General features: G+C 43.6%; 1 protein-coding gene across 1 annotated transcript in view; it reads left to right on the plus strand.

The window, feature by feature from the left end:
- dock4b (dedicator of cytokinesis 4b) overlaps nucleotides 1-14867 on the plus strand; it is a 166917-nt gene that overhangs the window by 74016 nt on the left and 78034 nt on the right. The window contains exons 10-13 of the mRNA XM_056276678.1: nucleotides 190-250; nucleotides 412-544; nucleotides 2770-2858; nucleotides 13247-13372. Of these exons, the coding sequence (XP_056132653.1) occupies nucleotides 190-250; nucleotides 412-544; nucleotides 2770-2858; nucleotides 13247-13372 (409 nt within the window). The remainder of the gene's footprint in view (nucleotides 1-189; nucleotides 251-411; nucleotides 545-2769; nucleotides 2859-13246; nucleotides 13373-14867) is intronic.

The raw sequence follows: 14867 nt of genomic DNA on the forward strand, positions 1-14867 counted from the left end.
TTGTAAAGCTGTGTAAAGCATTTACAACCCATTCGCATCACCATGTCACCCGAACAGCCCAACATATCAGAGCTGAGTCACTGGCCTGCAGGGTGAATACATAAACGATTCCTCCCTGTGTCGTGACTTTGAACTGTCGGGGATGGAATGTGATAAAATATGTCTTGCTGTTATTTTCTTCTTTCTCAGGACTTGGGAAGCAGTGATCTGAGAAAGGATGTCTACATTGTTGTGCACATCATAAGAATAGGTGAGATGTGAGGTGTTGCATGAACTCCACCATGTGCTGAGTCTTCCATGTTGAAAATGCATTGGGTTTAATATAAACTGTTTTATTAATTCTGTATTATACAGTTCTCGGACACGTGCGGTACCGCATCAAGATAATTGTGTGTGTGTGTGTGTGTGTAGGGCGGATGGGCGCAGGGGAGAAGAAGAACATATGTAATGTACAGTACAGGCGGCCATTCGGCTGTGCGGTGGTGAGCATCGCGGACCTCCTCACTGCTGACTCTAAGGATGACCACCTGCTCAAAGTTTATGCGTAAGTTATCACAAACTTAGTTAACACTTTCCCTGCCTTTTTTCTTCCTAATTGTATCCGGCCAATTACCCCACACTTCCGAGCTATCTTAGTTAGTGCTCCCACCCCCTCTGCCAATCTGGGGAGGTCTACAGACTACCACATGCCTCCTCTGATAAATGTGGATTCGCCAGCCACTTCTTTTCACCTGACGGTGAGGAGTTTCACCAGGGGGACGTAGCGTGTGGGAGGATCACAACATTCCCTCCAGTTCCCCCTCCCCCTTCCAAACAGGCGCACCGACCTACCAGAGGAGGCGCTAGTGCAGCGAGCAGGCCGCATACCCACATCTGGCTTCCCACCTGCAGACACGGCCAATTGTGTCTGTAGGGACACTCGACCAATCCGGAGGTAACACGGGGGTTCAACCTGGCGAGCCCTGTGTTGGTAGGCAACGGAATAGACCACTACGCCACCCGAATGCCCTGTCTTGCAGAAACTTTTTAACCCCCAATCTTGCTTTCTCACTGTGAGAGAAGACAGCTGATGTTATTGTGTAAAACACATCACCAAGTACAAAATCATACCATTCAAAATGAATCATACAACGTAAAGAGTTTGTTTTCCAGAGAGCCTCTGATTCATGAGTTTGGAGTCGGACTCAGATCTGAGTTAACTAACTAGCCGAGGATTCAGGAATGTCCTTTTTGAAGTAAATATTAAACAATATGTTTTGTATTTGGTGTACATAATATTCATTAAAGCCCCTTTTCCTAAAGCAACATTTCCAATGTCAAATCTAGATATCCACCATGTCATTAGATGACATAAAATGTAATTGTTTCTCCATAATCTACTCTAATGGGATGACATTGCCTGAAAAACTGCATTGACAAAAAATACTTATTCAATTCTGAGTAGTTTCCTGGTCTGTAGGGAATTTTGCTTGTTCTTTATTGGTGTGTCAGCATTTTCTTCACATCACCTCAACAGCAGTAAGGTTGCACAGTCTGGTGTAATACAGTCCACAGTACAGTGCGCTGTTAGGGGTAGATATGGCTCCCCATGACTCAGTGGTTCGACCTAAATTACAGCTGGAACTGACTGGCTGGACAAATAGACTTTACCTAGAAAAAAAAGCAACCTCACCAACTCCATCAGCAACACTGACGATGAGGTATTCTTAGTTGGATTAGCACTGAAGTTCTCCCCAGATGTTTTAGGAATTAGGTCTTGAAAAGCTGTAAATATAAACATGAATGTGGTGCTTATTGACCCACCCTAGTAAAATGAAGACTTTAATTCGCTTGTTATTTTGTCAAGTAGATGGATGATGAAGGATGGATGGATGGATGATAGATAGATAGATAGATAGATAGATAGATAGATAGATAGATAGATAGATAGATAGATAGATAGATAGATAGATAGATAGATAGATAGCACACAGAGTACTGGGTATTTGAGATGAAAAACGCCTCTTTTATTCTAAAAAGGGCAACTAAAACTTTTCTGGCCTACTTTTACCAAACCCCTTCGACAACAGCTTGCTTGTGATTCTTTACATTTATACTTTTGGCGTTTAGCCGATGCTCTCATTAACAAGTTAAGACTGTGCAACAGAGGAATTAACTGCAGTTGTATGATTAGAAACATCACAATCCACCCTTTGTAACAGTAATAGAGTACAAGGGTCATTTCAAGCACATCCATCCATCCTTCCATTATCCAAACCATTCATCTTGCTCTCAGGGTCGTGGGGATGCTGGAGTCTATCCCAGCAGTCATTGGGCAGCAGGCGGGGGGACACCCCGGACAGGCCGCCAGGCCATCACAGGGCCGACACACACACACACATTCCCACCCAGGGACAATCTAGCATGGCTGATTCACCTGACGTACATGTCTTTGGACTCTGGGAAACCAGAGAACCCGGAGGAAACCCACGTAGACACGGGGAGAACATGCAAATTCCACACAGAGGACGACCCCCAAGGTTGGACTACCCTGGGGTTCGAACCCAGGACCTTCTTGCTGTGAGGTGACTGCGCTAGCCACCGTGCCGCCCTTCAAGCACATCTCTTCTAGCAAATAATTCTCAGTTTCCCTAAACGGGTTCCACACAGTAGAGAAGTAAAAGGCAAAGAAATAAATGCCACTGGGAAAAAAGCAGTAATCTTGTTGTCATTATTATGAATTGAAAAAACAGATGAATCGCTCACTTGTACCTGTCCTCCTTCTCTCAGGTGTAACACAGAGAGCGAGTGGCACCAGATTCATGAGAATATCATCAAGAAGGCCAATTCCAGATACAACCTGTCCGGCTCCAACACAGGTACGAACCACTTTATCTTTAATCACTTAAACTCCTGTCAATGAACTCTTTAACCTGAACTGAAGAAACAAAAACTTAATTGGGATTATTGCCAATGTCAACATCCAAATGCTTTGTCATCAGATGCGTTGACTGAATTGGTTACTTCACAGCGAGAATTGAGCATCCTTGACATTCAGGCAAAATCAATATGCATCCCCTTCAACTGTCCACTCTTAGAAGAGCACACATTTTGGTGTGACTGTTATTGATTTAGGTAAGCCTGTTCCTCAGACAAAAGGTTAACTCTGAGCTGCTGACAAACTTAGCGGTGCTTGCGACACTCAGCACAAGAAGCTGTGTGTCTCTGTGGGAATTCAGGCAGTTACATAAATAGCTGCCAATTCCTCCATATTAAACATTGGCGTCAGCAGTTGCCCATAGAAATTGATTATCATTGATCTGGACATCCAGTTCTTAACCAACAAACATGCAAGGACAAAGAAAAATTTTGTTATAAAATGAGTGGCAGCAAAAACAGCTCTCTTCCAGCTCTCCTTTTCTCAGTACCCAGATCCCCTGCAAATAATAAGGTGGATAACTTAATCATTTTGAATTGCTTGAAAATATGGCTGCAAATTAAGAAAGGCTAAAGATTACCAGACACTTCTATTCATACTCCAGTATATCGCAGTCATGCATTCCCCCATGCATTGCCCCCATAAGCTTTTGTTGGGCCCACCTGAATCCAAAAAAATGGTCTCTGCCTTCATAAATATATTTTCTGAACAAGTGAATTATGCCACACGCTCTCTGAAAAATGGCTGGGAGGAAGAACTGGGTATACTGATTGGGGATGATGTTTGGGAGGAGGACCTTAACATAACCCGAACTTGTTCTGTTAATGCTAGTCATCAATTAATCCAATTCTAGGTGATGCACAGCCTTCATTATTCAAAAACTAAATTGCACAGAATCTTTCCTACCATTTCCTCTCCATGTGATTGACGTAAATCTGCAGAAGGTTTTCTGATCCGCCTTTTCTGGACATGCCCAAAACTGTATCAGTTTTGGTGGGACATATTCAAGTGGTTCTCTGACATGTACAGCTGTGTGTTTGAACCTGATCCAGAGATTGCACTGTTTGGTTTTCTCTTTCCCTACTAAACCACAGTGTCTCCATGCAAAGCACTATTATGTATGGAATGGTAATTGCAAAGAAAGTAATTTTAAGGCTCTGGAAGTCAGATACTGTGCCTCAGTTTAAGACCTGGTTAACTGAGCTCACTGGTTGGTATATTACATATGAAGAAAGTTCGATATGACATGATGGCCAATCGTAATAAATTTTCTGATATATGCCAGCCATTTCTGGATCACCTTGCTCGGTGTGACACTGAACCTGACCAGCAAAAAAATACATAGTGTGCCATCCACCTCTCTCATTGAGTGCTTGTGCTCATGGTGCAGCAGCATAATTCATTATTTTCCCTAAATATGCCCTGTTTCTTTTTTGTCCTTTGTTTCTAATTTGTTTGGTTTTTTTTGTTTTTGTTTTTTTGTTTTTTTGTTATATATATATATATATATATATATATATATATATATATATATATATATATATATATATATATATATATATATATATATGGGTTTCCGTTTTCTGTACTGTGCAGTACTATGAAAATCCCAATAAAAATATTGTAAAAAGAAAAGAAAGAAAGATCTCAACCATGGAAAAAATGGATAAAATCATATAATAGTGATGCATTTTATTTATTTAAAGGCAACTTTTATGACACGCAAGGTCACGTAACATCAGATACAATAAACAAAGCAGTAAAAAGACATGAGTACAGTCAACAATAAAACACAATAAGCAACAGAGCATAATTCAGCAAGTAGTTAAATCAAGATGATGCAGTTAATGCAGTTAAAGTGAGTAAGCTAGTTTAAAAAAAGTGGGTTTTAAGAGCAGTTTTGAATTCTGTAATGGAGTCCAGTATGTGGATATGATGGGGAATGGTGCGCCAGAATTTGGGTGCAGCATAGGGGAAAGCCCTGGCACCCATTGTGCTGAGGTTGATAGCTGGTAGTGCCAACAGACCTGCTGATGAAGACCGCAGGGAGCGAGAGGGAGTGTAAGTCTGAAGGAGGTCTGTGTGATAAGCAGGGGATAGATTATGAAGAGCTTTGAATGTTAATAATACAATTTTAAAGTTAATCCGCTATGACACAGGAAGCCAGTGTAATTGAATCAGCAGGAGAGAGACATGTTCTGTGGACTTTGAATGTGTAATAATGCATGCTGCAGAATTCTGGATAAGTTGAAGTTGGTGCATAAGTTTGTTGGGGATGCCTCCCAGGATCACATTGCAGTAGTCAATGCGATCCTGGGAAAGTTCCATATTTCATCATGGAGTTTCATCATAGTCACATCACACACTCCTGTAGTAGTGTGTGATGTGATCAAAGCATTGACTAAGACTTCTGTGGATTGTTGTGTTAAAGCAGTGCGTAGTCTGGAGATGTTTCGCAGATGGAAAAAGGCAATCTGCGAGAAATTGTTTATATGACTGGAAAAGGAAAGCGTACTATCGAGGATAACGCCAAGGCTCTTAGCCTGTGAGGAGAGGGGTATGGTGGCTCCAGCAATGGGGAGTGAGCAAATATTAGTTTTCGAGAGTGTAGATTTAGTGCCAATAAGGAGAAGCTCAGTTTTACTACTGTTGAATTTCAGATAATTGTTTGTCATCCTTTCTGTTAATCATGGAGACAAGCAGTGAGAGTATTGGAGGGGAGATTGGACATGGGCTTAGTGGACACGTAAAGTTGCATATCATCAGTGTAACAGTGGAAATGGATACCATAGTGCCGGAAGATGTTGCAAAGAGGGAGAAGGCAAATAATAAACAGGAGTGGCCCCAAAACTGAACCCAGTGGAACTCCATGATGAAATATGGAACTTTCTGACTGGTAATTCCGAATCTGTACAAAATGTATCCTGTCTGTAAGGTAGGAAGCAAACCACTGATACACAGTGCCCCCAGCTCCAGTGTTAGCCAGATGATCCATGAGGAACTGATGGAATATAGTATCAAAAGCTGTGGTGAGGTCAAGGAGGATGAGAATAGAGAGTAGACTGGAGTCAGCTGCACGAATGAGGTTAATGGTGATCTTAACCATGCTGTTTCTGTGCTATGTTTGGGGTGAAAGCCCAATGGAATTGTTCGAAGAGATTGTTGTTATCAAGGTAGATCTGGAGTTGAGGTGTAATGACCCTCTCAAGGATTTTGGAGATGAATGGTAAATTAGAAATAGGCCGAATTTAAACCAGGTTTTTTCAGTTGGTCTGATGGCAACCTTAAGTGAAAGGGGAACTGCACCAGTGGACAGAGAGGAGTTGATGATGGAGGTTATCAGGGAGATGATAGATGTCATAACCAACCATGAAAAAAACAGACCCCTCTGCAAAAAATTAAAAAATAAAAAAAATTAAAAAATAAAAGGCACCCACTCTCAGCACATTAAAACAGATGAAAATACTTTTTAATGGATAGTTCTCTGTTTAACTGTTCTCAATCAGAATCAGAATCAACTTTATTGGCTAAGTGTGCCTCTGCACAGGAGGAATTTGACTGTGGTACACAGCAGCTTCTAGCACTTGCAGACATCACACACACACACACACACACACACACACACACACACACACACACACACACACACACACACACACACACACACACACATACACACAAAGAAAACAAAAACAAACATTTCATGCCAGAAAATTATTTTTAAAAAAAAGCAAATTTCTTACACCTGCAAATGATTTCTAATATAATTTTGTCAAATGAACTAGATTGCCATGAAACACTGATGAAACACATTTGTCATTATTACCAGTAGTCGAAAACCTCAAGCTCCAGGCAATCATTGGTAATTCTCAGGCTCATTCTCATCGTCTCATTCTCAACCAAGTTCAAGCACCCCCCTGCATAATGTGACATGAATAGGACAGTTTGCTCAAGAGAAAGGCTGATAATTGGATGAGGACTATCAGATCACAAACCAGAGCGAATAAGGGGGTGGGGGGATTACAGGGATGTCATAAGGGGAGAGCCGGGGTCTCTGAGACTTATCCACTGAGTCAGCTCCTCTTTTCACTTTCCCTCAGAAGACCAATAATTACTGGAGAAGTCACACATCTCAGGGATATTAAATAATCATGAATAATCTCGCGCCAGCGAGAAGGGAAGCGGTAATTACATCGAATGACATAAAGTCATTTAGCACGCTCGCCATTATCCAAGATGCGTCTCAACGCCGCGACGCTTAATAACAAGCACAATGGAAAGTGCAGCATCCAGCCAAAATCCCACATGAGAGAGATGCCTTTGAATGGATGAAGGCATAAAGCGCTTTGCACAGCTGAGCTGATAACTGTGAGGGAAGCAAAAATTAATTTAAACTAAAACAGAAAACAATACCCCAGCTCGGATGAATATTACCCCGAATATAACTATCTGCTTATCTCAACTTAATGTCCCATAAAATCATGATGAAGATCATATGTCTGGATTATCTGCTACATTAACATGTCTGTTTTTTTTCCCCATCACAGATAACGCCTTGGCTACTCAGTGCGTCGTCTGATTTAATGCAGATTATACATGCAGATAATATAGTGTATGTCAGCTGTAAACCTGCTCAAATACTAAACAGATAATATATAGATGGCATGAAGTGGATATGTATTTCTCTTGAAATAGCCGAGTTGAAATATAGTAGTTCAGCTGGTTGATGGGGGCACATTTAAGCACTGTTAAAATGATGATTTACAGGGGATTGTGGTGTGTGATAAGGTTTGTTTTACGGTTATATTTCACATTACAGGCAGACACATGATGCTGTGCGGATTAGATCAGAGAGTCTTGGGTTGTGTGAGATGAGGATGTTGATTCAGTGTCTTTGCGATGGAGGGAGCGAGTTTTTGATTCTGCATCATTGCGCCACAGGGTTTTAAAAAGGGAAAAAAGTAGTTTATCATCAATCCAGTGGTTTCCGTTTAGGCCTCTGTAGACACTTAGTCACCGTTTTTGTTTTTTCTCTTGATACAATGTGCATGTATGTAATGGTTCTGTGCAGTAATGCTGATGGTAATGATGAGTGTGGTACAGTCATTGTGTGTGTGTGACTGATACAGTCATCATTACCAACAGGAACAAAAACAGTACAATAATACTCCCCCCCCCCCCACCTTTTTCTTCCCAATGGGGCAGCGTCCAAGTGATGTCACAGCATCGCTGTCGCTACGGACGCGTCACAGGAAATCAGACATGCGGAGCACGTTAGACAGTATAGCATGGCTGTGTTTTATGTACACCATGGCACACTAGAAAAAATAGGTAAAAACGGCAAAAAATTACGCAAAAAGCGAAGAAAATTACAACAAACTGCTTATTTCTAATATAGTCTAGTGCATCCGATGTCTGACTTCCGTTTGTAAAGCTTCCGCTTCCGCTCGGGAAGGGCTAAAAATAGCTCATGGATGCTGCCCCATTGTATCCGGCCAATTACCCCACTCTTCCTAGCTATCCTGGTTGCTGCTCCACCTCCTCTGCCAATCCGGGGAGGGCTGCAGACTACCACATGTCTCCTCCGATACATGTGGAGTCGCCAGCTGCTTCTTTTCACCTGACAGTGAGGAGTTTCACCAGGGGGACGTAGCATGTGGGAGGATAACGCTATTACCCCCAGTTCCCCCTCCCCCCAAACAGGCACCCCAACCGACCAGAGGAGGGGCTAGTGCAGCGACCACTACAGTTATGCACAGAGCCGATTGTGTCTGTAGGGATGCCCAACAAAGCCGGAGGTAACATGGGGATTCGAACTTGCAATCCCCGTGTTGGTAGGCAACCGTACTAGACCGCTACGCTACCTGGACGCCCGCACAACAGCACTCTTTTCATTCGCCTGTATGTTTTCAGACATGTCAGCTGAGCAAGTTCATCTTCTGCACGTTAAAAAAGTGTTATCGCTTTTGTTATTCTAGGGCATTTCTTTTGACAGCGTCAAACACACAAACACACACACACACACACACGTAGATTAATGGAGTGAAACGGTTAACATAGAGTCAATGTTTCCACTTGGGGTAAATTATGTGAAAGCGGGGTGCTTTATTCCAGCGTCTGGCTTCAGTCCACAGTTTGTCAGAGGCACTGAGATGGATGTTGACCGCGGAGCACCTACCAGCCACGGACATTGATCTTGCGGAATGCTAGCTTTGCCTCAGCACACCGTTTCCCTTAATGGGATTGCAAAGTGATCTCAACTGGCTAGATGCTGTTTGTGTTATCTCATATAACCCATTAGAACCAAGTGTTTTGTTCCAAATTCATATATCCAAAGATATGTAAATTAAGTAAACCTCACTGTATGTTGTTAATGAATTTATAAGATAATTGAAGGACAATGATCACAAATTAGGAAATTACGAGTAATTGTTTGGGGTGGCGTAGTGGTCAGCGAGGTGGCCTCACAGCAAGAAGGTCCTAGGTTCGAGCCCTGGGGTAGTCCAACTTTAGGGGTTGTCCTGGGTCATCCTCTGTGTGGAGTTTGCATGTTCTCCCTGTGTCTGCATGGGTTTCCTCCAGGTGCTCCGGTTTCCTCCCACAGTCCAAAGACATGTAGGTGAGGTGAATCGGTCATACTAAATTGTCCCTAGGTGTGAATGTGTGTGTTTGTGTGTGTTGGCCCTGTGATGGACTGGCGGCCTGTCCGGGGTGTCTCCCCACCTGCTGCCTGGGGTAGGCTCCAGCATCCCCGCGACCCTGAGAGCAGGATGAGCAGTTTGGATCATGGATGGATGGATGGATGGAGTAATTGTATGCATTTTGAAAATGCAAAGTGCTCAACAACAGATTGGGGTTTTTCCCCCAAAATGGATGCTGTGTTACTGACATTAAACCATTCTATAGAGCTGAGGTGTTGTATTTATCAATATTGGTTCTTTGTGCTTTCATTCATTGGCTAGAGAGTTGCACCTTCCATCTGTAAAGGGCCAGTTCATTTACGATAATGATGATAATGACTATAGCCATTACAATCAATATAATTGATACAATAATAATTGACTTTGTTACTGTTGCAGGACACTTGTTTTCATTCTCTTGCTTCAATCAATCAAGTTGCATTTTATATGTTGCTTGACCTCTCTCGCTCTCTCGCTCTAAAAGCTCTGTTGATAACTGTCTATTGAAATGTGAGGTTATGCAACACTGACAGCAAGGCTCCACTTTAAATATCTTTATTTAGTTTCTTCTGTATCTGCCAAGTTTGAGGTTAAGTGCCCAAGAGAGGTAGCAGAGGAAGCGTCACCTGGGCGGTGATTCCACCTTTCCACCTCGTTTGAAAAATCTAGTCCTTCCTAAAGGGAAAAGATGTGCAGGAGAGCAACATTCAAGAACAGGTAGCGGTTAAGAAAAGGAAATAGCTTGACTTTTTTTTTTTTTTGTGCAGTTTACACACTTATTGTGCATGCTGAAAATGTCACATGTAGTATAAAGGTCAGTGTCCTCTCTCCATTTTCTCCCCATTAGAGCCTCTATGCGGGGGTTAGTGGGTACCATGCATAATTTAATGCCTTCAATTCATTATACTGTCAGGAGAACAATTAAAACAGACTAGTGATGTGCAGCGGAGTGGGATATTGTACTCTGTTTTTGTGTGCGGGTATGTGTAGGCACGCGTGTGTAGTTGCATGCCGTTTCCTTTTCCTGTGTCTTTGTGTGTGAGCACTATGGCCATGCTTGTGTATTCACGTGCGTGTGCTGCATGTGTGCAGACACGCTGGTGTACAGTGTGTGTTCGGCTGCGTGTGAGCGAATACCTGCATATAAAAGTTTTGTGTGTGCGTGTACTTGTGTGTATGTGTGGGTGCGTGTGTGTGGGTGTTCGGGTGATTGTGCCTCTAATCTTGGCAGAAGTGCATGTGCATCCTGTGTGTCTGAAGCTGTCGCACTGTTTGGGTCTTCTCCCAATAAAGCCTGTTAGTGTGCCAGAAATCTGTTATTAACAGCCAATTAGCCAGAGAGATGAATGAATGCACTGCTCTTAAGATATAAAGCAGCCCCAGCCATTTGGGTTATCAACAGGGAGAGAGAAGAGAGAGAGAGAGAGAGTGTGGGGGGGGGGGGATGGCAAGGGAAGGAGGGAGGGAGAGAGAGAGAGAGAGAGAAGGAGGGAGTGAGAGAGAGAAGGAGGGAGTGAGAGAGAGAGAGCAAAAGAAGTAAATATTTAGCATCATAATCACTGAGTGGGAGAGAGTAACTATTCTCTTGTTCAGTGAATAAAGTGACATCAAATTACCAACCCACCTGTTCGAAAGAAACGATTTTTCAAAATTTCAGGGTGATTGTTTTCTTCGTGCACCCAATTTTAATTGCAAGAGTGTAGCCGCCTATTGTTTCATTGAGGGAAATAATTCAGTTGGCACCTGCGTAGGCTGAGGCGGAGCGAGGCGGGCCACTCAACTCGGTGGGATTTCTCGAGTCCTTTCAGGGGGTATTTTGTTTGGGGGTGGGGGATTCCCCCCCCCCCCAGAGTTTGTGAAAGGTCAGGGTGGGCCGAGGACAAGGTTAGGGGATGTGAGTGCTTTTGTTAGTGTCAGCGATGGGCGGCGGGCAGAATAGTAATGAAGCTATTTTGCCTAATTGCAGCTCTGCATCAGCTGTGAGAGTTCACGAGTTTTGTGTGTGTGTGTGTGTGTGTGTGTGTGTGTGTGTGTGTGTGTGTGTGTGTGTGTGTGTGTGTGTGTGTGTTGCTTTGCATGCATGTCTTTGCCCGTTTATGTGTGTATGAATGCCACCAGCTTGTTTCAGGCCGGCAGTTAGACTTGGAGCTCAATAAAAAAAAATCTTCCAACTTCTGATGGCGCTCTCTTCTCTTTTCCCACCCGACCATTGTGCAAGGTAGAAAAGCATTTTGTGGCAGGACTTCGATGTGACCATCATTAAGTGAGACATTTTTAACTATTGTGTGTGTGTGTGTGTGCGCCTTTCCCCAGGTGTGACTGCACATACGTCGATCATGGAGATTTTGCCTTCTGGTCAGCGAAGTTTGTCGTATTTCTAGCAGGTTTGCAGTCGAGTCACGTCGTTCGGTAGATTCCCAGTGACTGAAACCTCTCAGAGCTAATGAACCGTTTGTCAACTTACCCTCCCTCACAACTTCCCCCCCCGAAAGCATCCACACAAGTACTCACCATCGTCATCCTCTTCATTCCCACACTCTGTCTAGCTGTCTCTGACTCTCACTTCTCTCTTTGTCTTTCTCTTCCACGCAGACTTTTCACGCATGTGTGCACGGCGTACAGACATGCACATAACCACATACATTGTCTAAGGAGATGCGACTTGAAGGGCGGATTGACGCCGGTTATTTAAATTGAGTCCGCTGACATTTCAAGTTATTGCAAAAGGATATTGAATTGGGACGACGGCCCTCATGTAGGGTTACCTCTTAATAAAATTTTGCTTGGGCAGACTCACGATCTGCTTCTAGGTGGGTGGAGATGTTGGTGTTGTGCTTCTACGTCTATTTATGGGTGCGCTGACCGCATGGTGTGTGGGTTTATTGGTTTCTGTGTACCTCAGGGCTAGTTGTGTGCCATCGCACTTGTTAAAGTTGAGGGCCTTCTTGTGGTTTGTGTGTGCATGTGTGTGTGCGCGTGTTTGAAACTAGGTTCTTTGTTCAGTAGGTGTAGGCTTGTGAGCAGCCTTAGCTATAGCAATGAGCTGCAAAACTTCCAAGAACAGCAAGGAGACTCCAAAATTGTTTCCCTGTGTGGGCATTTTGGTGGCATTTACAATTCAGTTGAATTTGTTGTCATTAAAAACAATGTGCAGGCACGTGTGTAAAACAAAATGAGGGATTCAGTGAGGGATTGATTAATTCTTACAGTGTAATAATGCCGTCTGTTGGATCAGATGGATTTGGAGTTAGATTCAGGTGTTGGGTGGTTCCTGTTCGGCATGAGGAGAAGAGTGTAACTCTAGTAGATGTGTCTTCTTGTGTACCACAGTACAGTAATGGGATTTGTTGCTTTTTCATTGTGATGCCATGTCTGATTTTTCACCTTTAAGAGTTTTGGAAACACATTTGTTCAAATTCTGTGATACTCTGAATGGCTCTCTAGGATAATCTTTTTTTTCTTTCCAACCCTCATGAAGGTCGGAGCATATCTAACAAACAGCTGAAAACTTGCTCAAGGATACTTCAGCAGGATGGACACGGTTTCATGTGGGATTGAATCTGCAGAATTTGTGTCTCTGACCACAGATTTGTATGTGTGTGTGTGTGTGTGTGTGTGTGTGTGTGTGTGTGTGTGTGTGTTTTCTCAGGCCTGGCGGTGGCTCTCCAGCTCCTCCATGGAGACATAGAGCAGTTGAGGAGGGAGTACATGGTCCTCTTCACCAGGGGTGTCTCCATTACCAGGAAACTGGGCTTCTCTGATGTCATAATGCCTGGTAAGGCACCGAACACACACATATTCTGAAACGCAGTACTCTGACACATGCACAAAGAAACACTGATGGTTTGACAGTTGGTGTCCTTTTTCTGACCGACATCGTGACCCTTCAAGATGAACAAACAACTTGGACATTTTGATTTTCACCAAGTTCATTTCTTTGACGAATGAGAGTGAATAGAGTCATAGAACAACACTTATCTGGTGAAGTCTTTTTTTTTTTGTGTGGATTTTTCCCTGTGTTTGTACCTGGTCAATCACCCTGCTCTCTGAGCCATCCCGGTTGCTGCTCCACCCCCTCTGCTGATCCGGGGAGGGCTGCAGACTACCACATGTCTCCTCCGAAACATGTGGATTCACCAGCCGCTTCTTTTCACCTGACAGTGAGAAGTTTCGCCAGGGGAACGTAGCGCGTGGGAGGCTTACGCTATTCCCCCCAGTTCTCCCTCCCCCCGAACAGGCGCCCCGACCGACCAGAGGAGGCGGTAGTGCAGCAACCAGGACACCCGCAGACATGGGCAATTGTGTCTGTAGGGGGATTCGAACCGGCGATCCACGTGTTGGTAGGCAACAGAATAGACTGCCAAGCTACCCGGACGCCCCATGAGGTCATTTTTTTTTAATTCATCTGATGTGTTTTCCTGCTGGAATTTTAAGTGCAGTGTGATTTACTAACACTGGCAGCATGTGCTTAAAAGTACAGCATATTTCAAATTTCCATTAGATTTTATAAAACTCTTTTGCTCTCATTGTCAGGAAGCTAAAAGTTTACGTGGCATTTTAGTTATGACTCAGTAGCCTCATAAAAGCCGAAAGAACTGCCAAGAGTCCTTAAAAAAAGCACATACACAATCTGCGTCGCCCCTGGTGCACAACACAGTGACGCATTGAAGCGTTTATGGCAATTTGCTGCCGAGGTGTGAAGATTGATTGTTAGGTACAATTTAACGAGGAACATTTTCTCAGGTGCTCGACACGGTGACCAAGTTTGATGGCGCACGTGCACTGTGGGGAGGAGTGAAATGCCCCCCCCCCCCCGACAGGAAGTACAACCGTCTTCTGTGATTTCGTGTGTTTTCGTTGAACATTTGAAAGCATGAGCGTTGGGGGGGGGACGACGACTGCCTCTTCCCCGACGTATTCCCATATGTCAACGCGGTTTGGAAAAGTCATGTATTAATCTTCATGATGATTTCCCGTTGCCATGGTAACGGGTAAACCCTACTTACTACATGTGTACATTTGAAAAGGATGTTTGAATGCCACCCGAGGGTGCCTTCAGAAAGATGAAGTGTTCGGCTGGCTGCAGGTAGATTAGGGATCACACAGTGGGCTGCTCGTCTAAATGAGATTCTGTAATGATGTGCTCCTGAGGAGACCCCGCGGCTTTGCTGAGTTGTGTCTCATTGCCTTGGTTACAAATGCACGTCCATAAAGCACAACAGTTATCATATATAAGTGCAGATTGTATGCAGGCATATCTGGAATGCGCA

This window comes from Lampris incognitus, chromosome 3 (assembly GCF_029633865.1).
Source record: "Lampris incognitus isolate fLamInc1 chromosome 3, fLamInc1.hap2, whole genome shotgun sequence".
Classification (NCBI taxonomy): domain Eukaryota; kingdom Metazoa; phylum Chordata; class Actinopteri; order Lampriformes; family Lampridae; genus Lampris; species Lampris incognitus.